Source organism: Solanum lycopersicum, chromosome 3 (genome assembly GCF_036512215.1).
Source record: "Solanum lycopersicum chromosome 3, SLM_r2.1".
NCBI lineage: Eukaryota > Viridiplantae > Streptophyta > Magnoliopsida > Solanales > Solanaceae > Solanum > Solanum lycopersicum.
The window spans coordinates 56,540,467-56,562,321 of record NC_090802.1 but is presented as its reverse complement, the minus strand read 5'-3'; the positions used below and the strand labels follow the sequence as shown (position 1 = coordinate 56,562,321).

Genomic DNA, 21,855 nt, shown 5'->3' with positions numbered 1-21,855 from the left:
ACTATTATGTGTTACTATCATTTATTTATTTTTCCCAATTTCGATCTTTCTTTGTCCTTTTCTTCTACTGCATTTGATACTCTTTTTTTTTTCTACAAGTTATTGGATTTTAAATCCTACATATTTAAATAATGGATCAAATCATAATCAAACAAAATAACTGATATATTCTGTCTTATCACCTCTCACCACTTTTATGTTACTATCAAAAATTAATCTAATCCAAGGTTTGTTTCGTAAAGACTGAAATATTGTTTATCAGTTTTACCACTCTTCAATCATTTACTGAAATTTTCAGTAAGAGGTTCAAAATCCAAAGAACTAAACACATAAACTAATTCATACGATCAAATTTAATATTTACTGTATATACAATAAAAAATAATTTGAATCATATATAAATAATAATATTTTCCGAGAACAAGTAAACAAAACATTGTGATCTCTCGTCTCTTTTGCCAAAATGAACGACTATGGTCACCACAGTGTACTATAATTTTACAGAAGCAACAGGACAGCAGACAGGTATGCAACGGACCGAGTAAGAGACGAGAAGCGAATCTAGATTTTAGAAGTATATGGCGCATTCCTCACAATTTCAACATAATATGAACAATAATAAATGAGTTCGAGCGGCGAATCTAGATTTTAGAAGTATATGATACATTCCTACACAATTTCAAGATAATATGAAACAATAACTAAGTTCACAATCAAATAATTTATAAAATTCTTAATATAAATACAAAGAAACAACCAACTTAATTACTTATGTTTGTCAGATTATTCGATACAAAGAAACAACCAACTTATTATATGTACATATAGCTAGACAGTTATAAATTCCATTCAGTTTCCTTTACTTGATCGAACAGCCTCGGGTCTTAACATTAACCAGCCAGGGCAAACATCACTCAGTCTTAGGTCCGAGCTCTCGTATATTTTCAGGGTACAAGACTTTACGAACACCAGTGTAATCCAATATTTTCTTGCTCGGAGCATCTTCCGGTGAAGCTCCCCAACCGGAAAAGTAGGACAACCTCAAAAACCACTCAACAACATCTGGACAGAAAACCTTCCACAAGTAGGTGACTCGGAACCAAGATGGCACAGTAATGTATCTCTCCCCGCGACAAGCGCCATTCACAATGGCCTCGGCACAGTCTTCTACTTTCATCACTGGGGTTAAGCCCACTTCAACCTGGTTTATTCATTAAACCCCCAAATTAGATACTTATATCGCATTTTCTTGGTAATTTGTGGAAGACTCTTATCACTTAATTCAAACTTGTGACATTATGATTCATATCACATTTTTGAGATCGACTATCCCATAGAAACAAATCATTTTGACCAGAGACATCAATAAATAACGTTTAAAGAGAGGGAGAAAAGTGAAACTTACATCTCTCATTTGAGGATTAACATCTACTTTGCCGGTCTTGTCTATGAATTTCCCTTGCGTTATTTCTGATTCAACAAAGCCAGGTGTGACCAATGTTATTTTGATATCCCGTCCAAATTCAATCCTCAACGCCTCAAAAAACAGTACCATCGCTGCTTTGCTTGCCTACCATGCATAATATAAAATTAATCAAGTATATGGACGTATCAAAACGAAAACGATGCAACTTTTAGGAAACGGCAAAGTTGGTAGACCTACAGCATAAAGGCTCATTCTTGGAGCAGGCATCCAAGATGCGGCAGAAGAAAGCACAACGATTCTACCTTCGCTATATCTCAGGTAGGGAATCGCAAACCTAGTCATGTAAACTGAACCCCAGAAGTTGATGTCCTGCAGATTCCAAAAATTTTAATACTTGTGAGGTAACGTAAATAATCGGGTATCATATGAAATTTCAAGAGTACTGCCTTATAGATTAATACTAGTCATGTTCTGCTTCTCGAGGGTCATTTTGACTAATCTTCAAAACTAAATTAATTTAATTTCGATATTCAAAAACTATGCAAAAGTACTATTAAGATACAATTTCTTTCCCATATCAATGTGGTTTTGAAAAATATATTTTAAAACGTTGATCAAAATTTATGTTTGACAAGTAATCTAAGATAGAGGGATTACTAGCTATTACCATGATGGATCTCATGTTAGTGATGTCTTCTATTTCTTCAAACAGAGAAACTGATGTCACTCCAGCATTATTAACCAGATGATCAACTGCAATGCACACGTTGAACGAAAAATTCTTTAAAATTAACAATTTCATAAGCAAGTTAATAAGTAGGAGAATCAAATCGAATCTCACGTCGTCCGTAGTGACTCATGGTTTTATCAACAACCCTTCTACAATCTTCAACTTTTGAAACATCAGCCGGGACAACTAGCACATCCAGGGCGCCGAGATCAAGTGCTCGTTCGGCTACTTCACGTAGACTCTTCTCCCTTCGCGCTGCAATAGTTAAGCATGCACCTCTTCTTGCATATTCATAGGCCAAATACTGTGAAATCAACATTTTTATAACTATCAAACAATGTCTCACTACAACTACAACAAAAATAATCATTAGCGACAATTATTTCTTAATTGCCGCTAAACATATATTTTTAGCGACAAAAAAAGAGGATTGCCCAAGCCTTATAAGGAGTCCACCCATCTCATTAACCACCGATGTGACACTTTTCATTCTTTAACGCCCCACTTTACGCTCAGTGCTTAGCATCTGGTGTGTGGGCAATTTGATTTTGGAGGCCCAACGTTAGGTGAGGAGGTAGGTCTTAGCCTAACTCGCACCCAAAAACTAGCTCAAAGGAGAGGATTGTCTGCCTTATAAGGAGTCTACCAACTCATTAACCACTGATGTGGGACTTTTATCATTCTTTAACAATTCTAATGACACTTAACTAATACCGGTAAAGGTTTTAGTACTTTTTATTTATGTCAATATTAAATGCCGCTAAAAATTGTTTTTGTTGTAAAAAAAGTAACGAGTCTTTTGAATTAATAATTAGTAATGAGATAACCCGAAACAAAATATAATCTCGAGATAATTTTTATAGGAATTAAACAATTAAAATGACAAAAATACCCCTCATACTATTTTTGTGTATCACTCTCGTACATCTTACCCTTACTTTTCAACAAACAATTTTATTCCTAAAAATTATATCATCTATATTATTTTTAATACACAAACCGAACATTCACTAGAAACAATACCAAATCAAACAACCCTACATCCTACACAAATAAACATAAATTTTAAAAGTACTAATGAAGTCTTCGGAGCTAAAATTTTTAATAAAGAATTTAAAATGAAGAAGTAAACACACGAAAAAAAGGTATTAACATTAAACATATATAAAATATAAAATTTCATATACAAACAATAAATTTGAAATGCTTAATTAAACGAAGAAAATAAGTAAAGTAAATATATAACCTCGCCGATACCCGAAGAAGCGCCGGTTATGACAATAACTTTACCAGCTACATTCTCGCTGAAAAATTTGCCCAATATTGAAAGGAAGTACTTGATAAATTGATAAGGTGGCAAGAAAATCAACAAAGTAAATAAGGTAAATGGAGGAGCTACTAAGTTGAGAAATTTGTGAATTAAGTCTAATAACACCATGGCTATTAGTATTGTTATTGTTTGCTCATAACATAAAAATTGTGCAATGGACCGTTTATAAAGTGTTATAATATAAAGAACAATGGAAGGGAAAAAGAAAAAGATGGAAACGTGGGAAGTGAGTGTAGTATTTGGCTATTTGTTGAAATATTAATTCGACACGTATCCTTCTTTTTTTATTAATAATATATTTTTGTTTTTGTAGGATATCAATAAATTTAGTTGCGTCAACCTTAGTAATAATGTCAGTAAAGTAATAGCGCGGGATCTTATATTTTGACGATTATCATGAACCAATAATATTGTGTTATTTATTTTTCATTATTGAATATATTTAAATCTCTCAAATATTCAAGCATTCTATATTCTATTCTATGATATTTATTGTTGTGTATTTATAAAAAGGTTAAATTTATTTTTGGTTATTTAAATTTCAAGCACTAAAATTAATTAATATTATTTTAATATTATTTATTTAACTTATCATATTCATCGCTATATTATTTTAATATAATAATATTTTTAAAATTTTAAAGTCATCTTTTATCATTCCAACTTTATATTATATAATTTTCATTGAAAATTTACATTATTTGCATTCTTGCTTCATCATGTCTACATACATCGTGTCTCTCGAGACCTCATTTGTAGAATTACACTACTATATTATAGTTATTCAATTTATGTTTATCAACTAAAAAAATAAGGTCTCTTTATAATGTATGGCTTTAGGCCGCCAAACTTGTTGAGATGGTCCTACTTGACTTATGTTGTAATACATGATGTAATAAACTTTATAATTATATTCCCTTCATCTCATTTTATATGATTTAGTTTGACTCGATACGAAATTTAAGAAACAAAGAAAGACTTTCAAAATTTGTGATTCAAAATTAAGAGAAGTGATATTTGGCCAGAATTCGGCCAGAAAATTTAAAAAATTATTATATTTTTTTTATTTTAGAATAAACTGAACTTTTTTTCATTTTTTAGTAAAATTTATTAAAGCTAAAAGAGTAAAAATATTTTACAAAGCAAAATTACATAGAAAAAATCTCATTCTAGCCAAATTTTAAATTTTCTGGCCAAACAATTTTTTTTCAAACTGAATAATAGAAACTTGTGCGGCTATAAATCATTTTACAAAGAATAAAATAGATATTTTTAAAATAAAATTATTAAAATAATATAAATATATCATTCTTTTATGGACTGATCATAAAAGAAAAGTCAATGACTATTTAATAATTCCTCAATAAGGAAAGCACTTACTTATGGAGTGTTTGGTAGCTAGTCCAAGCTATGTTGTTCTTAGACACTAGAGTATGTAAAAATCAATTATAAATAAATGTATATATTATTTTTTTATATTAAATATGTAAGTAAAAATTATTATTATATAATTTAGAATAATATTTTAAAAGGTGATATGGTGATGATGGCAATAGAGGCTATGTGGTACGGTGAAGATGAATATGTTGAAGAATAGCTGAAAAGATATAAATAAAATTTTATATGAAATGTCATTTTTGTTGGCAAAACAAAAATTACTGTAGAAAGTTTCCTTTTTCAAGTAATGCATTACCATTTTGTGTCTAAAATACACACTACAAATGGTTAATGGAGACGTATCAAAATTGTTACTACTCTTTTTTCTCCTTTCTTTGTTTTTCTATTTGGTTTTTAGTATTTTGTCCTTATTTTATAAGATGTTATCATCACGATTATTCTTTCTGTTAAGAAATATGCTTAAGCAAATTGATCTAAACATATAATTTTATAAAAGATAATTTGCACTAAATCAACAAATAAGTTTCTAACAAAGTAGATGCACAAACTTGAAGGTACCATGTCTTTTGGATAAATGGAGTCTTATTTTTGTTTTTGAGAAAATTGAAGGTACCTAATATGTTTGCAAGTATATATTGATAGATTGTTTATCACTTTAAAATAATAGTTTGTCAATAGAAGAAAATCAAAACTACTTGAAATTCCTTTTGTTTTCTAGATCTATGAAATTCTTACTACTTGAGGCTTGATGTTTTGATATGAAGTTTGAAGTAATTATATTATTTAATGAACTGAAAAAGAGATACATTTCAATTTATTTTACTATAATTTGGATAATACATAAAATGTTATATGATTTGCTACTGTCATTTGACACATGCCAACAATGGAATTATTGTTGTTTTAATCTGTTACGATCCAGACCGTCGTGATTAGTACCCACACTTTAATTCTTTGGTGGGAAAAATAATACTACAATTAAAATTCAAGCAACTAAAGTAAGAACTAAGGCATTTAAGTTACGAAAGAAAGTTAAATATACTAAGTAATTATTTTTCATAAACTTCAACAAGGATTTTAAAGAACTAACTACACAAATGCAAAAGTAAACAATTTAGAACCTGAAAGTCAATGTATCAAAACTACTAAGCGATAACCAAGTCTAAAACAAGTAGAGATGCAAGCCCAATTTAATGAACTAAACAACTAACTAAAGAAAATGTATAAGTCCGAAAATAGTGGACATAGAATAAAGAGAATTTGATGGCAACTCAGAAGATGCTAACTCACCCGTGGATTCAGAAGCAATGATCACAGATCTTCTGAGCGAGGTCTGTCAATAGCCGCCGGAAGTGTCATGTACTCAACAAAATTAAGGGCAAGTGCAATATTCACACACAACCTCTGTGTACTGGTAAGATCACGTGGTTATCCCACTAAGTGCAACATAAACAAGTTAATTACAACGTAACAATATAATCATGCAATACATCGAACATATACAATTTTGAATAACACATGCTTCAATAATTTCACATTTATCACAAGTAGTTGGTACTCTAATGAAACCCAAACTTAAACTGTTAGTGCACCAAAATGTGGCACCCGATTCTATAGTTATGTCGAAACGCGACAACCCGATCCCATTTATGTCGGAACGTGACAATTCGATCCAAGTGTGATATGTCAGAACATGACAAATTGATCCATCATACCACAATAAAAAACACAAGTATACTTCCAAGTCATACATTCAAGTGATTCATGGTATATAATTATTCATCTTTCTCATTTACAACAAGTCTGAATCAACAATGCAACATTCGCATACATACATGCATCATAATGAAGCAATAACAAGAATACATCACACAATCATAGAATCACAATCATCACATACCTCGAAACAAGCTTGAAACCTTAAGAAACTTGATTATTCCTTTTCTGCTTGATCTTGGTCTTGGTCTACAAATAATAATCATAAAAACACAATAATCAACAAACAATCGCTAATCACGCAAAACTATAACAATTCTATGGACCCTATATCAAACCCATAATCTCAATCATCCAATTTATGCTTGTTTCCACCATAGAATCTATATCAAAACCATTCCTCATTATTATTAACCCATTCTATTACGTTCTATAAATCAATAAATGAACTCGGGGAGTGAAAAACTTATCTATAAATGAATTCAGGGAGTAAAAAGTTTACCTTTAGCCTCAAGAATGGTGAATGTAGGAGTCGTCTGGGTTCGTTACTTAGCTCAAAAAGTCAAGAAATGCGTAATAAGGTCGTTTAGGGGTTAATTAACGACTCGAGATGGTCCTACTTGACTTATGTTGTAATACATGATGTAATAAACTTTATAGATTCTATTCCCTTCATCTCATTTTATATGATTTAGTTTGACTCGGTATGAAATTTAAGAAACAAAGGAAGACTTTTAAAAACTTGTGGTTCAAAATGAAGAGAAATGATATTTCGCTAGAATTCGGCCAAAAATTTTTAAAAACTATTTTTTTTTGTTTTAGAATAAATTGAGCTTTTTCCCATTTTTTATTAAAAGTTATTAAAGCTAAAAGAGAAAATATTTTTAAAAAGCAAAATTACATAGAATAAATCTCATTCTGGCCAAATTCTAAATTTTCTGGCCAAAAGATTTTTCCCAAACTGAATGATACAAACTTGTGCGGCTATAAATCATTTCATAAAGGATAAAATAGATATTTAAAATAAAATTGTTACTTAGTCAAATAGGCTAAGACACGCTAGCACCTCATTGAACTAGTCCCCGAACCTCATGGACATTAAATGACTTATATATATTAAAATTGACCTTAAAATAGTGTCTAAACCTTTTGACACCTATATTAGGCTCTAGAACACGTCTTAGACTTTCAGGGGGTGTTTGGTAGGATGTATTAAAAATAATAATCCATGTATTAGATGTGGTATAATTTAATACTTTGTTTGGTAGGAAAGTGAGCCTATGTATAACTAATCCATGGATTAGTTAATACATCCCACATGGTATTATGTGGTGTATTGCTAATACCTTCCATTTGGAGGTATTAGCTCTAATACCATGGACTATTCTAGGTAAAGACAAAAATACCCCTCAAATCCTTTTAACATTTAATTTATTTTTTTGATTTTATATTTTATATTTTATATTTATACTAATAAAGTTATTTAAATAAATTAGCTTACAACTTTTATTATTTAGATATAATTTTTTGTTTCTAAAATATGAATTACGTAATCTATTTATTATTAATATAAAATATTATAATCCGACTAATATGCTAATGTTGATGTATGAATTTAAGAACAATTCGTAAGTAAAATATTGTCTCTTAATGAAAGTTCATTAAACATTACACAAGTAGTCTAAAACAAGAGTGTGTATACATATATATACACACACATCTCGAGTATAAAAATAGTTTAATTTATTTTTCTATATTTATTTTCTATATTTATTTTATTTTATGATAAAGAGTTTTTTAAAATTCATTGATACAAAACAAAGTTCAATAAATTTTCTCTATAATCATTATAGTTGTGTGACCTTTTGAGTTATTAACTCTAATTTATTAAGATGACAATTATTTACTCTCAAATAATTTAAGTGAGAAAATAGTGAGCATGACAATAAAAATTTTATTCTCCTAACTAGTTAAAAATGTTATAAAAAAATAATATTCTCCGCTAATTATCTACTTTGACTCAATTACACGAAATATCTCATAATAACTCTAGGGTATAATTGGAAAGTTTTTTTAAAAAGAACATTTAAACCACACACAAAAAAATGAACCAAACACTTGATAAAAATAATCCCTCCATTACTAATCCCTGCATTGCTAATCCCTGCATTACTAATCCCTGCATTACTAATCCCTACATTATTCATTTTTGTACCAAACGACCCCTCAGAGTATTACACTTACCCATCGCCATCTTCATTATAAGCTGCTCCAAATTTTTATCTTCAAATTGTTTGGCCTTGATCTCATCAATGAATGTGGCCTTCACTTCAATACTAGCTAATATCCCCACCTCTTTCTCAGATGTTGATATACCGTGGTTTCACGGTATAATTAATACTTTTTCCTTAAGTTTAGTTCCGAAAGCCTTTTTTGTGCTAATTTTGATATAAGTTTTTCTTTGTTTTGCAGGAAATCTGTCTAAAGCTGAATGCGGAGATTTTGAGCGAAAAATGCAGAAGAGACCACCTACGAAGCTTATGACGGTCCGTCGTGCTTGTGACGGTCTGTAGGTGGCAGCGTAGAGAAGCTGTTGAACGAAGATGGGGAAGTCTGACCAAGTGTGGGATTACGTAGCTTGTGACGGTCCGTCATGGATATGACGGTCCGTCCTGCAGGTTCGTCGCGAAGATCAGAGAAGTGATCCCAGTACCCAAATTCCAAGAGTTGAAGTATTTTGTAACGAAGACCCTCGACGGACCGTCGTGCCTGTGATGGTCCGTCACACTTGCCGTCGAGGGGAATGAAGAAAGCAGCAGAAGAATTGCACCAAGTATGGGGTGACGGAGCCCACGACGGTCCGTCATGACCACGACGTTCCGTCGCGTGGTCCGTCGACCCAGCCGCGTTTTGACAGATTTCCAGTAATTAGAATCCTTGTTTAATTAGGTTTTTATTTTTCTATAAATAGTTCGAAAAACCTCGTTTTTGAGGTTAGACTCTGGGAGATTAAACATCATATTATTAGACTTTGTTTTTCGGAGTGTTTGGTTGTTGGAGATTCTTACAAGTAACTCTTGTTGATTAATCAAGCAAATTTTCAGACTTTATTCTTTCTCATTAAAGTAAGTACATGAATTCTTGTTTAATATATTTGAATATTGTGTTTATGGCTATGAGGAACTAAACTCTATAACTAGGGTTGTGGGAACCATAGGCAAATAATGAGATAAACCCTAGCTAAAATAACAATTCTAGAATAGTGTCTTGCATGTATTAATAATTCTTTCGCTTAGAAGTCTTTTTAACGGATGATCAACGTTAGAACTCGCCTTAATGCTACTTGCCGGACCAAGGAGGTAGATAATAGGAAAAGAATTATTAACATAGATTTAGTGTATACTATCTAATAGGCTAGTATTGATTGGTACGAGGTAATAACTGAGTCAAATATCGAATATGATGCTTAATATGAGGTAAGGATAAGGGTTAGGAAAGCAACACACGTAGCCGGACCAAGGTGCGGAGTGAGATTTTCTAGATGCCGGACCAAGGATTTAGAAATACATAGCTTATCACTTTGCATGCAAGATACTAGGAAAGAATTGATATAGCTAGAATTGTCAAGTTATGAACCTGTGGGGAACACGTAAACCCTAGTTACTTTGATTACTTGATTAAAACTCAACATTAAAAGCTGTTAAGTGTCTCTGTCAAGTTCGTTAGTTATTTTTATTTTATTAGGAAGTACAAAACCCCCCTTTTATGCTTTTACTTTTTAAGAAATTCATCAACCGAACAATAGTAATAACAAGTTGGAGTTAAGTCTAGACTATTTTCCTCGTGGGAACGATCCCAACCTCACTAGTTGGGTTATTTACTTGACGCGACCGCTTTACTTCTTATTTGAGAAGTAAGTTTGAGCGTATCAGATGTCCAATTGCATGAATTTAGACTCCAAGGTATGAATTTCTTTAGCCAGAGGTCGCTTGGATACACTCAAGCAAGCTAAACTATCAATACTCGCCGTTTTTTTGACTCAAAGCATATGTCACTACATTGGTCTTGCCCAAATGGTATTGGATGATCACATTATTATATTTAAGTAGCTCCATCCACTTGTGTTGTCCCAAATTCAGATCCTTTTGAGTGAACACATGTTGCAAACTACGATGATCGGTAAACAGTTCACACTTAACGTCATAGAGGTAATATCGCCAAATCTTAAGAGTGAACACTATCGCTGCCATCTTCAAATTATGTTGTGGGTTATTCCTCTCATGCACCTTCATTTGACGCGAGGCATATGTTATATCATTCTTATCATGCATCAACACATTATCCAAACCAGAATGTGAAGCATAACAACAAACAGTAAAGTCTTTATCTTCAATCGGTAGAGCTAAAATAGGTGGGGTGGTCAAGAGAGTCTTGTGCTTTTGAAATCTCTCCTCACATTTTTCTGTCCATTCAAATATTATCTCATTTTTTTATCAAATTGGTCAAGTGAGTAGCAATGAAAGAAAAATTCTAAACAAACTGACGATAATAGCTAGCGAGTCCGCGAAACTCCTAACTTTTGTCATAGAGTTAGGCCGAATCCAAATTCTTAACCGCCTTAATATTTTGAGGATCTACCGTTATACCTTCTTTTGAAACTACATGACCCAAAAACGCAATTGATATTAACCAAAATTTACACGTAAAAAATTTAGCGTACAATTTTTGTCTCCCAAGAACACCCAGAACAATACGGAGATGGTCGGTATGCTCTGTTTCGCTTTTTGATAGACCAAAATATCATCAATAAATACTATCACAAATGAATCAAAAAATAGTTTGAACACCCCATTCATTAAACTCATAAAAGTTGCATGCGCATAAATCAGCTTTCATGAGTCAAACCAAAAGACATAAGCAAAAATTCATAGTGCCCATAATGAGTTCTAAACGTTGTCTTAGGCACATCCTCATGCCTAATTTTCAATTGATTGTAACAAGATCTTAGATCAATTTTAGAGGAAACTGTTGTCCCTTGCAATTTGTCAAAAAGATCATCTATTTGAGGCAAAAGATTCTTGTTTCGAATAGAGACTCTATTCCATTGTCGATAATCTATACATATTCTCGTGCTACTATTCTTTCTTCTTAACAAACAAAACTGAAGCACCCCATGGAAAAACACTAGGACGAATAACTCCCTTGTCATGAAGTTCTTAGGTTTGAACATTAAGCTCTCTTAATTATGTCGGAGAAGGATGAAAATCGAACGAGTAATTTGTTTATTTTATAACAATTTTATGGATGATCGTATTTGTTTTTCCTGCACTTACTAGTAAGAAAAGTCATTTTTCTCATGGATAAAAACTTAAAACTTTCGATCAACTCAACATATGAAAATTAAAATTTTAACAAATCATATATAAAAAAAAAATTAAAAATGTTTTCCACACTACCTTAACACATTCAAGTGTCAACTTTGTTTATAATATCATAATAGAGTAATTTAAGTGACAGTATAAACAACTTCACATCATTAGTTGGGAACAAATTATGCAAGTTGCAGTTTGTTTTACAATTGGGAAAATGTATGATCAGCCTAAATCATTGATACAGCTTCAAGTCTAATTTGATTATTGACTCTTGCAATGAAATCATCAGCTCTCTTGCTCAATTCATTATGCTCTGTTTCAAATTTCTCTAATTCTTCATTCTCTCTGTAATTACTTGTACAGTAGTTTCCCTTGATCCCATCCATCACATTTTCAAGATTAACACTTCCCTTTTCCTCTTCTTCTTGTTTTGAATAAAATTCCTCTTCTTGCTCTACCCCAAATTTAAAATTTACACTAACAGGTAAAGAAGAAGAATATTTTGATGTTGAAATCGTACACTCTCCTGTAACAAAGATGAAGTTCTTATCCTCATCTTCTTGCTCTGCTGCATAGCTCTGTTTCAGTACATTAGAACTTGATTTGAAAATCTTGGACTCTCCAACAAGAACGATGACTATAATGTTTCCAACTAAGAAAATGCACTTAGAACTGAAACACAGAGCACCCAGTTTAGGAACAGAGTCGAAGAGAAGGGATTTTACGAAAGAGCGAAGAAGGGGATACCAAATAGGACTTGAGAGAATCAAAATGCAAGTCATGGAAGTGAAAGAGTAGAGCATGACCTTGTTGAGAAGCCTCTGTTTCCTGTACTTGTTGATGGATTGAATCTTCTTCATTTGAAGTGAATCCATTATTGTTCCAAAAAAAAAAACAGAGCAAAGTTGCAGAAAACAGAGAGAGGCTTTGGAAAAATGAGAGTGGGCATTGTTATACTATTAAAGATAGTGAAAGGAGACAGTTAACTTTATTTAAAGTTAATGGAGAAAGAAAAGTTGTATCTTTTACTTATCTTCTTGCCTATGCTTTTGAGCTGCTTTTGTGTTTCACCCTTTTGCTTTTATGATTTCGGAGGATAACTGTAAATGTCAAATGCTTAGTTCAAGGAAGAGTTAGAGAAAGAAACATTATACTACACCTATATGTTATTTGGTTCGAGCTATGTCAAATGGACGGATTGGATTGAAATTAAAAATATTAAAATGTGCTCTAAATAGAAATGAGGTTGGGTCATACCCGCCCAAGTTTATTTTGGGTATAAATGAGTTGGGTTCAAATAGACTAAAAAATGAGTTGGGTCTTAATCCGCCCAATTTGATCTGATTAATCTCAATAACTTTAACGTAGTGATATTTAACTTTTTTATAATTACAATTCGAATTTCCGCTCAAGACCTTAGTAACAAATTGATAAATAAATCCTAAAAATGGTAAGAGTTTTAAAACGGATTTAAATTGGAGATTGAATTGGGCTTAATTGAGAATTCTCTTAAAATGAATTAGGCTTGAATTGGTTGAATTATGGGAAAATGTTGACAAAGACGAGATACATCTCAAAAGATTTTAAATTAAATTTCCTTTTAAAAATAATCATTTGATACACTAAGCTTATGTTACGTGGGAGAAAAAAACTTTAACTAAATTACATATATATGTTATACACAATTTTATCTTACATTCTTGCAAGATATTGTTCTCGAAACTAGTAAACTCCTGTAAACTAGTGAGCATTTATACAAAGGAGAATATATTTGTTGATCTGATTATCATTAATTCATTTAATTAATAAGGTCAAGTAGGCACTTACACGATCAAAAAAATAAATAAATATATATATATATATATATATATATATATATATATATATATATCCTGCTCGAAAGGTGCCTATTACCTATCTAAGAAGTAGTGTTACTTATAAATACGTAGTGTGGATTAGTCACTCATTAGTCATAACATGTGAGAAAAAGGTAGAGAAACTAATCAAAAATGGAGTAAAGAGAGAAAAAAATACTTATTAATAAGATTAGAGGAAGGTAGATAGATGTTTCATACTCACTAAAATAAGTTTAAATTATGATATACTAATTAAGTGGCCGTGCAAAGCATATAACCATGTAGGTACCTACTCAAATCACATATAGGATTATATAAGTAGCATTCTTTAATATTAAGATAGAAAATTAATACATTTTTTTTATATATTAATTCATGCGATATACTTTCTTAGTCCGTTATATATCCCATATTTAATGATACAATCCTCATTTTTCACTCTTATTGAGTCTGAGTTAATACTTTATTGTGAAGAAAAGTAAACTAAAAATAAGTATTGAAATAACTTTAATAAGCGCACACACGTTATAACGAAGTCTTTTCTTATGTCCGATCAAGCAATTCACATAAATTAAAACGAAAAAAGAAGTAAATAAGTTTTAAGTGAGATATAATAAAGTTTCTTCTTCTCATTACTTTTCATTTTAAAATATGGAGGAACGTGGCTGTTAGAACTTAAAAGGGAAGCTGACTTCTAGTTTAAGTATTGATAAATGATATTGAGTTGATAGCCCTTCCAATAATCAAATGGGTCTTATCAACCCCCCCCCCCCCCCCCCAAATCAAACTCACTCTGTTAATCTGTTTGAATTTGGGCGGGATAATGGTTCGTTTATTTGTAAGCTTAATTCATTCAGAAAGACGAAATAATATTATATATAAATTTCGTATAAATGGTGAATATAAATGTGTATACATTTCTAATACACAACTATATATCATGTATATACATAGTTATGCATTATTATATAAATTTCGATAGATTATATATAAATTCGACTATTTAATTGATTTTTTTTAGGGAAATTTTTCAAAACAACAATATCGTGACTTCTAATAGTATCTCTTAGCAATATTTTCAATATTTATTAAAAATGATAATATTTTAGTTGATTTATGTAATTTTTTCCTTTATTTAATTTAAGAAATAACAAGCTAGATATTTCAAATTAAATTAAGTTGTGAAAATCTTTATTACTTTCTTTACAAAATTGTAAATATTATGATACCTAAATACGTGGTCTCTTCGACTCTTACTTCTTCCTAAAGATCATTATTTGTTTTTATCTTTCAATACTAGTTATTGTTATGAAACTTTATGATAATACCTTAGAGTTTTATCGATTGAAAAAATTAATTTTTTAAAATTTACAAATTTGAACATGGATACTTTTCATATTGTATTTTTATATGTTATTTGATATACTTTTCTCATAATGTATTTATTTTATTTACCAGAATATTGTATCCTTTCTTAAATTGTACTCATCCCAATATATCTGTCATTTGTTTTTGTATTCATCCTAGTTTTCATGTTGTATTTTGTATAATTAAATTTGTATTTCTTTATTAGTTCGTATTCATTCCAATAGGTATGTCAAATGAATCTGTAGTTATTTAACAATACATTTGTATTCATTTTATTTTTTTATTGTGTATTTTATTTTTCTCTTCAAAATTATGTTTTCTTTCCTAAGTTGTATTCATCTAATAGATATATTATTTGTATTCAATCTAGTTTTTATATTATATTTTGTATAATGATATAAATGTATTCAACATCATATTAAAAAAAATGTATTCAAATATTAAAATGTATTGAACATCTAACAAAATAAACATATAAATGAATTTCGAGAATCTACAAAATTTGAAAAATAAAAGAGAATCACAAAAAAATTGAAAATTATAAATATATGATGAATATTTAAACAAAATCATATGAAAATTTTGGAAAATACGACTGGAGATCTGTAATGTGTATAATCAGTGCTTTAAACATCAAATAAAAAAAATAATTTCGGATGATGAAAATTACCTTGCCGATCGAGAAATCTGCTTGAATTACTAAATAGTTTTAGTTTAACATAAAGAGTTTCTTGGTGAGCAATAATTTAGCACATTGAAGGAATCTAAACTTGAAAGATGAGATATGGTGAAGAAAAGTGAAATGTGGGAAAGAAAGGTCAGAGGTAATGATAAAAGTAAATTGTATTAGTCTATTTTTTTAGTTTAAAACGGTTATTAGTGTGCATTTTGATCCAATAAATAACTCTTTCCATAAATAAAATTAATTTAAAATACTAAAATATACTAAAATTAAAATACATATTATTTTATAAAAATATTGTCATTTTGTCATTTTAAATGATATTTTAAATTATTTATCATTTTAATTAATTATGTTAGTAATGATGACCTAATTGCTAATTTATTTTTATCACTTGTATAGTTAGGCAAGTGACCCAACTTGTATAATTTGGGCATAACCCAACTTAATCCATTTATTTCTAGTAGCTCAAATCAACCCACATATTTAGCCCAAAGTGACCTGTTAAAGCTTTAATAAAAGTTGGATTTAGTTGCACGAATTAGACTATAACCCATTGTTTAGTCTATTTTGATCTAATTTATCTTCACGTAGATAAATTTTTTAATTTATCTTAATCTGTTTAAATTTAATTCAGACAATTTATTTACGATCCCTATCTAAATAGTGTTTTATAGTGATTTTCTCTTTGGGCTGAAATACAATAATTAATTGCTTTCTGCTTCACTATGATTCGTCTAGTCAAACCGACATTTTTTAAACAAAAAAAAAAAACAGAATCCAAGAACACAAAGAAAAGAAAATAACACAAAAAAAAAAGAGGTCAAGTTAATGCAAACAATATTCTATAATTATACAATCACAACACTAATTACATATTTATAGATTAAATTATTTATATAAACATTACTTATTAATTGAAAATTTAATAAACGTGATAATTGATTTGCTCTTATATAATATTACTCACTGATTGTGAAAAATACTATTCTTGGTTTATTGTTAGAATAGGTTATAGTTTCGCATTAGTTGGTGAATGAACGGACAATGTGTCTATATAGATTTGAGCCAACTTTTGTTATTGAACTATATCCTAGTGTCATATTTTTATATACTATTAGAGTCATATTATTCTCCGTTTGATATTTCAGTCCACTTTAAAATGGGTTTACAATCTTAATATTAATTGAGGAATGAATTGATAATTTGTTTATATAAATTTAAGCAATACTCAATTAATTTTTGAACATAAATCAAGCTTAAATATCATAATTTTACTTTTACCGATGACTTGCTTATATAAATTTGAGCAATTCTTTAACCATGTAATGAAGCATTCAAATTTCAAAATTACTATGAAAATAACCAACCATCATACACATTAGAGAAACCGAAAAGCTAATCTTAATTAGTTTTTTTTTTTAATTTGTGAAGAGTACAAACACATATCAACCCACATATTTAGCCCAAAGTGACCCGTTAATGCTTTAATAAAAGTTGGATTAAGTTGCACAAATTAGACTATAACGCATTGTTTAGTCTACTTTTGATCTAATTTATTTTCGTACAGAAAAATTTTGATTTATTTTAACCTATTTAAATTTAATTCAAACAAATTTATTTACAACTCGGATTTAAATAGTGTCTTATAGTGATTTTCTCTTTGGGCTGAAAGACAATAATTGTTTTCCGCTTCAGTAAGATTTGTCTCGTCAAACCGACAGATTTTTACCAAATAAAAACAGAATCCAAGAACACAAAAAAGAAAATAACACAGAAAAAAAAAAGAGGTCAAGTTAAGGCAAACAATATTCTATAATTATACAATGACATCACTAGTTACGTAATTATACATAAATTATTTTTATTTTTATAAACATTACTTAGTAATTGAAAATTTAATAAGCATGACTTGCATAATATTACTCACTGATTGTGAAAAATACTATTCTTCACTGATTGTGAAAAATATTGTTGGAAGTATATAGTTTCACATGGTGAATGAATGGATGTTGTGTTTATATAGATTCTAACAATTCAGCTTTTGTGATGGAATTTTAGCGTGAGATTTTATATGATATTAGAATCAGATTATTCTCTGTTTGATATCCTAGTCCACTTAAAATGGGATACAATCTCACATTAATTGAAAAATGAACGGATGATTTGCTTATACAGATTTGAACAATCTCCCTCACAAATTAACTTTTGAGGTTAAATTAATCTCAAATATCATATTTTTACCTCATTCTCCTTTAAGCATGAAGCATTTAAATTTCAAAATTACAATGAAAATAACCAAACCATACACATTAGAGAAACCTTAAGATTAGTTTTTTGATTTGTGAAGAGTGTAAACACATATCAAAACTCGTGTTAGATACTAATTGATACATAACATTCATATATTAGCAGCAATGTCTCTTTAATTTGATCTACAATAACTCCATATAATTAAGACCATTCATAACCTAATTTGATGCTGCATGCATATCCTCAGTGACTTTGAATTAATGATCTCCCTGTCCAAAAAAAAAAAAAAAATGATTAATCATGCACTTTAACTAAAGTTAACAAGCTAGTAATAATTCCTTCTATTTTCCTCCCTTTACTTTTTCTTTTGCTCATAAATGTTAATCTTGAAAAAGAAACAAGAAAATAAAAGATGAAAAAGTAGAGTTTCACCTTCTTGAGGGTGATGAAATCCACAATTTTGTTTTTTGTTTTTCCATCTGGAGATTGAGATTTGTGTTGGATATATGAAGATCCATATTTCTTGATGAGTTTTTCCCTAACAAATTTGTTATAGATAAAAGCAGCTCCTCTGAATTGGGGCAGAACCAACCATGCCACCATTCCCAGTTTCACCTCATACCAAATTGGTATCCTAATCAATATATATGCACCCAAAATTATTCAACATTCGACAGTCTCGTACACAAAACATCCAAAATTTTCAATGCAGTAATATATTAATAATGAATGTACGTAGACAGCCTACTACAAGCTAGCCTCCATTGATTGCTACATATAAAAGTTGAATTAATTATAATCAATTTTTTACTCTTCTAATTGTAGGAGGATGAATTAGTGAAAATACCATTGTAGAATAGGTTGAAGAAGCATCTCCATAAGAGTAAGAAAAGAGTATAGAATCCAATAAGCAAGCCATTGTTCATCATCCAACTTTGATGTGCTCTCTATTGCTATTACTGATGCATATCTACAAAAAAAAAATATTGAACTTTTCACACTGGATTATATATTAAAAAAAACAAATATTTTTATATAAAGAGATGAATTACTTACAAAGGATAGAGTAACATCACCACTGGCCTGCATATTTATTAAAAAAAAAGAAAATCAGAAACTAATAACACTAATTAAGAAATGATAAGAAGTTAATTAGTACCCACCCGGCTAGAGCATGTAGATGAGTAAGCAAAGCCCACAATTTGCTCATGATTTTATTTAATCTTTAGCTAATTGTAATTTGGATTTCAATTATTGATGGAGACAACCTATTTATAGTGTCAATATTTGATTCTGCTCTTTGACGTGACGTTCTAGGTTTTCCACCGACCAACTCCATTTTCAACTTTACGTACCGACACGATCTAACTTTACTTTAAACAAAATCTAACAAAACAAACTCACACTCATCATACTACTAGTCCAGTAAGTAATTTATATTTAGCTTAGCTAGGAATGAAAAAGGTAAATTTTGTAAGTACATTGTCTTTTGGTCAAAAAGACTTTGAAATAGTCCTCGTCTTTAGGTTAAGACTGAAAGTCATTCTTAAATTTTCACGTGAAGCATTAATATTCGATCATATTTGTAATATTGATACACTTTTCGTCTTCCTTAAAAAAAAGTAATTTTTCAGTTTGGTTTTATTCATAATTTATTTGATATATTTAGTGAAGTAATATCAATTTATTTTAAAATAAAAAATATTATAAACTTTTTAAATCTCGACAAATCTTTTGTTCATTTAGCATTATTCATTTAGTAATAGCCACTAAAAATAATGTATTTAGGCTTCATAGTTATAGTTTATTGATTATGATTCATAGTTATATGTTACAGAAAGGAGAGAGGCGAACAAAAGCGGAGAAAGGTAAATTATATTTATATATATCGAATTGGATATATATAATTGTATATATGTAAATGATAAACATATGTATTAGTATATCTGACGAGTGAGATTGAGCGATGAAGAGAGGCAAGTGATAGACAGCGAAGAGTTGAAAGAGATGAATTTTATATAAGTCATACAATTGTATGTATATATGATAATTTGTATTGTATGTGTATAAGAATGGAGCAAGGCAAGATTAAAAAAAGAAAGAAAAGAGAGAGAGACAAACATAATTATAATTAAAAATAGATTGTTAATGATAATCAATTCAGATTAGGTAAAAGTTCCTTAAACGTATTTATGAGATTTATTAAAGAAATACTTATTAATGAGATGTGTCATTAAAAATATATAGTCATTCCATTTTAATTTAGCGATGATCTGAGTTTGTTTTAACGCGCAGTTTAAACAAAAATTTAAACAAAATGCTGGTTTTTAATTAATTATTTATATGAATAATATGATGATGACATTTCCCAAGAAGAGAAGTCACGTGATCATGTTTTGGTCGGTGAGAGGTTCCATTCCATATATACAATGCATTGCTTTCTTTACATTAATTATATCATGTTATGTGAGTCACTTATATACCATTCAAGATGCTTTCATTTAAAACATAGTTTTAAAGATTCTCAAAATTTGTGACATCAAAACAATTGTAGTTTGACTTAATCGATTAAAAAAATAATCAATGACAAATAATTTGAATATGAGTGTGTTTGGTACGAAGCAAAAAAAAATTTTGAAAAATATTTTTTAATTTTTTTATGTTTGGTTGGGATAAAAGTTTTGAAAAATATTTTTCAAATCAATTTATTTTCCTCAAAATTAGGGAAAATACTTCTCTTCAATAATTAAGGAAAACATTTTCCAAAACTCTCTTCCACTTTTAAATTACATTATTATTATTTTTCTTTGAAAACATCAATTTTAAAAAAATATTTTCAATTTCAAAATTTTATTTTTTCACCCACCACTGACCCCCTCCCCCCCCCCCAAACCCCAACCCCTTCCCCAAAAAATAAATTTTGCTTTTCAAAAAATATTTTCTAACTTCAAATTATTATTTTTAAACTCCTACCTTCCCCCCTCCTTCCCCCACCCCCGGGCAGCCCCCACCCACCTCTAACCTCCCAAAAAATTAATTTTATTTTTTAAAAATACTATCAATTTCAAATTTTAATTTTTTCACTCCTACTCCTCCCCCCTGCCTCCACCCACTGCCCCCACCATCACCACCTCAAAAAAATAATAATTTTGTTTTTAAAAAGTATTTTCAATTTCATAAATTATTTTTTACTCTAGTAAAAATAAAAGATGTCCCTCAAAAACATTTTTCATTCATAAATCAAACACCAGAAATCATCTCCGGAAAATATTTTCTACTCACTAACAAACATGAAAAAATAAGTCCTAAATCTATTTATTTTTTTGGAAAACATTTTCCTCCGTACCAAACACATCCTATAATGTGTACAAGTTCACACTAACCATAAGATACAAATTACATGAACATAATCTCCCCAAAATTATTTAGTTATCCAATCATTTATGTAATGGGCCGGAATGATTACTTGTTTTTTCAAATTATTTTATGGGGAAATTACATAACAGAGTAAATTTATACTATTTAATTACATATCATAATTATAGTTTGCTATAATTATCATTCGCTATTAACATTATACATTAATTATATGGGCTGACTTCGAGTTTGTATAATTAGTCACGTTTGTATATGTATAATTCGCTAGAATATACAAATATATATGTATAATATACAATTATTTAACCTATATACATATACAATTTACTTCTATCCCACTCTCTCC

At 29.7% G+C, this 21,855-nt stretch overlaps 3 protein-coding genes across 3 annotated transcripts; all 3 read right to left on the bottom strand.

The window, feature by feature from the left end:
* Window positions 1-646: 646 nt before the first annotated feature.
* On the bottom strand, window positions 647-3,713 carry LOC101262295 (11-beta-hydroxysteroid dehydrogenase A). The gene is made up of 6 exons (XM_004235282.5): window positions 3,403-3,713; window positions 2,268-2,460; window positions 2,094-2,179; window positions 1,664-1,795; window positions 1,406-1,570; window positions 647-1,201 (listed from the first exon to the last, which is right to left on the bottom strand). The coding sequence occupies exons 1-6, from the start codon at window positions 3,592-3,594 to the stop codon at window positions 911-913; spliced, it is 1,059 nt and encodes a 352-aa protein (XP_004235330.1). The 5' UTR covers window positions 3,595-3,713; the 3' UTR covers window positions 647-910.
* Window positions 3,714-12,057: 8,344 nt separating this feature from the next.
* On the bottom strand, window positions 12,058-12,953 carry LOC104646508 (uncharacterized). Its single transcript, XM_069295176.1, has 2 exons — window positions 12,720-12,953; window positions 12,058-12,644 (listed from the first exon to the last, which is right to left on the bottom strand). Exons 1-2 carry the CDS (start codon window positions 12,845-12,847, stop codon window positions 12,200-12,202), a joined length of 573 nt encoding a protein of 190 aa, XP_069151277.1. The 5' UTR covers window positions 12,848-12,953; the 3' UTR covers window positions 12,058-12,199.
* Window positions 12,954-18,072: 5,119 nt separating this feature from the next.
* LOC101245235 (HVA22-like protein e) lies at window positions 18,073-19,416 on the bottom strand. The gene is made up of 5 exons (XM_004235310.5): window positions 19,295-19,416; window positions 19,188-19,214; window positions 18,979-19,101; window positions 18,564-18,765; window positions 18,073-18,400 (listed from the first exon to the last, which is right to left on the bottom strand). The coding sequence occupies exons 1-5, from the start codon at window positions 19,339-19,341 to the stop codon at window positions 18,389-18,391; spliced, it is 411 nt and encodes a 136-aa protein (XP_004235358.1). The 5' UTR covers window positions 19,342-19,416; the 3' UTR covers window positions 18,073-18,388.
* Window positions 19,417-21,855: the final 2,439 nt, after the last annotated feature.